Source organism: Lucilia cuprina, chromosome 4 (genome assembly GCF_022045245.1).
Source record: "Lucilia cuprina isolate Lc7/37 chromosome 4, ASM2204524v1, whole genome shotgun sequence".
Taxonomy (NCBI): Eukaryota; Metazoa; Arthropoda; class Insecta; order Diptera; family Calliphoridae; genus Lucilia; species Lucilia cuprina.
In genome coordinates this window covers 11,633,137-11,635,936 of record NC_060952.1, presented here as the reverse complement: position 1 = coordinate 11,635,936, position 2,800 = coordinate 11,633,137, and the positions used below count along the sequence as shown (strand labels likewise).

At 28.2% G+C, this 2,800-nt stretch overlaps 1 protein-coding gene across 2 annotated transcripts; it reads right to left on the bottom strand.

Moving 5' to 3' along the window:
• Positions 1-401: 401 nt before the first annotated feature.
• On the bottom strand, positions 402-2,244 carry LOC111690179 (leucine-rich melanocyte differentiation-associated protein). Of its 2 annotated transcripts, none has more exons than XM_046948129.1 (5): positions 1,985-2,244; positions 1,193-1,429; positions 989-1,137; positions 668-924; positions 402-608 (listed from the first exon to the last, which is right to left on the bottom strand). In XM_046948129.1, the coding sequence occupies exons 1-5, from the start codon at positions 2,027-2,029 to the stop codon at positions 532-534; spliced, it is 765 nt and encodes a 254-aa protein (XP_046804085.1). In that variant the 5' UTR covers positions 2,030-2,244; the 3' UTR covers positions 402-531. The 2 variants fall into 2 exon arrangements, with proteins under 2 accessions (XP_046804085.1, XP_046804086.1); XM_046948130.1 differs by having other exon boundaries at positions 1,193-1,433; positions 1,988-2,037.
• Positions 2,245-2,800: the final 556 nt, after the last annotated feature.

Genomic DNA, 2,800 nt, shown 5'->3' with positions numbered 1-2,800 from the left:
ACTATATACTAGACTATAGACTAGACTATAGACTAGACTATAGACTAGACTATAGACTAGACTAGACTATAGACTAGACTATAGACTAGACTATAGACTAGACTATAGACTAGACTAGACTATAGACTAGACTATAGACTAGACTATAGACTAGACTATAGACAAGACTATAGACTAGACTATAGACTAGACTATAGACTAGACTATAGACTAGACTATAGACTAGACTATAGACTAGACTACAGACTAGATTACAGACTAGACTATATACTAGACTATAGACTAGATTACAGACTAGACTATATACTAGACTATAGACTAGACTATAGACTATAGGTATATATAAGACTATAGACTAGACTGACATAATAACGGATATTTTCAGATGAGGTAACTAAGTATTTACTTTTTTAAAATTTTAATGAAAAATATTTTATTTAAAAAGGTTAAATAAATTAAGTAAGTATTCATATAATTAAAGTCTTTTATCTTTGTTAGAAATTAAAATCTCGGTAATATACAGCATTTTCCTTATAAATCAGAATTTGTTATATAACGATTACCCTCCGAGTGTATACCACTATAGGATGAGTCAGATGGGGAAGAAGCTAAGAAAAAAAGTTTTTATTTTTTTAACAACAAATAGTTAAATTATAAAGCTCCTTACCGCAAAACACTGCACAATTGTTGTTTCTAATAGTTGAGGATTCTGTTGTCGTTCTAGTTGAATTGGCTGTTAAGAAACTTTTTAATTTCGACCACAAATCTTTGGGAGTTGATGTCAAAAGTTGTTGTTGTAAAGACTGGTGACGATGTTGTTCTTGTAGTTGAATAATTTGTGCAGAAGTTTTCAAATGCACAGCAGTATCCAAAGAAAAATGATCAAGAAATTTTAAATTTGGCAATGAATGCAGTAGAACGGTTCTTAAAGAAAGTGAAATTGTAAATATTGTTTAATTTTTTTTAAAATGTTATAATAATTATTTACCTATAGTGATTGTATTCATACGGTACAAATTCACAAAAAGGCTGCAGTAATAAATTGTCGGGACACATGGCATTGCCATGCAAACTTAAGTACTCAACGTTGGGAAAAATACGCTGTAAAATGCATGCTGTCGATTTCAAATCACTCAACTATAAAATTTTTTATTATTATAATGTAATTTGTATTTAATTAATTCAGACTCACCTCATTTTTGTTTAACATTAAAGTGTGTAAATTGGTCAATGGCCTCTGTAGTTTTTCAAAATGTGCTTCTCTCAAACGATTGTCATCCATGATTAGACATTTTAAATGGGGAAATTCATAAAGCCATATTAAATTGTTAATACGATTATGACTTAAATCTAAATATTCAGTACAATGTGCATATGACGCAATGGTGGCAGAGTCAAGACATCTCAAATTACGATGCGATAAGTTTAACTGTAATGTGTGTATGAATTTGATAAAAGCAAGTACAACGAAGTATATAAATATAAATGAAGTTAGAGCGTTTTTTTTTAATTCATAAAACGAATCTTAAATACCCTTCAACAACTACAATTTACTCATCATTTAATCAAGTATCTTACTGACAATTATCATTTCGGTTTTTATGCTATAAATTACTTATTTTTAATGTTCCAAAAATATATTTCCGGAATTGGTAGACATTTTAAGATTTTTATGAAATTCGTTTAATTTATGTCTACGAGTGTCTGCAAAAGTGTGTGAACCTAGAAGTGTGATAAGAACTATTAATTATGACAATTTTTAAAAAATAAACAGCTGTTATCTATTTTATTTAGTGAAAAATATTTTTAAGCTTTTTTTAATTCTAACAGAAACATTTTAACGCATTCAGTTTTCATGATAGGAACCTTTCACTTTTAATGCTTGTTACCAATGAATAAAACCAACTAATAACACTTTCTATGCAGTTGAAGCGTACGTAAAGAAAAGTCAATTTGCATTTTATACAAAAATAAAAGAACTCACCTGTTTTTTGTTTGCATCGTAGCAATTTTCATATAAATTATCCATTGTATTTTGCTATTTTTACTGAAACACTACATAATATACATTCATATGTATGTAAAATTTTCACATTTATTGAATTTATTATCTCTACTCAGTTTCGAAATAACACACAGATTTCACTTTTGTTCTAAAATAATTTTTAGCGAAAGAATAAATGTTTGTTTTGTTCTTTTTTTTCTTTTTGATGTTCTCTAAAGAATCTTCACGATTGCACTGATATACTTTTCAAATAGATTTCTTTTCAATTTACCAATGTGACAAAAGCTGTTTTTGTTTTTATTATGTTTACCTTTTTTAGCGACTTTTCTCTTTTTCTCAATCACTCACTTGAGTGATCTTGTTTTGATGAAGTAAAATAAGCTTTTTTTGTACGATTTTAATAATACATTTTGTCACTAGATGGCTCCACAATATCTGATAGCTATTGGCGTATAAAAATCCAGTACTGACAACTTACATAAAATAAACGGTTACATTTGAATAGTACTATGAATTTTTATTATTTACGTCTTCAGTATGTTCTATGTTCTATGTTTAAGTTTTTAGTCTTGTCTATAATCTATTCTTCAGTCTAGACTGTAATCTATTCTATACTATAGTCTAGTTTATAGTATAGTCTAAAGTCTAGTCTATAGTATAGTCTATAGTGTAGTCTATAGTCTAGTTTATAGTCTAGTCTATAGTCTAGTCTATAGTCTAGTCTATAGTCTAGTCTATAGTCTAGTCTATAGTCTAGTTTATAGTCTGGTCTATAGTCTAGTCTATAGTCTAGTC

What these genes read in the sequence shown, in the direction of transcription:
- LOC111690179 (XM_046948129.1), bottom strand. Translation starts at nt 2,029, where the DNA reads ATGGATAATTTATATGAAAATTGCTACGATGCAAACAAAAAACAG. An exon ending in TAATGTTAAACAAAAATGAG is followed by an intron (nt 1,138 to 1,192) that starts GTGAGTCTGAAT and finishes AAAATTTTATAG; the next exon opens with TTGAGTGATTTGAAATCGAC. An exon ending in CAATTGTGCAGTGTTTTGCG is followed by an intron (nt 609 to 667) that starts GTAAGGAGCTTT and finishes TTTTTTTCTTAG; the next exon opens with CTTCTTCCCCATCTGACTCA.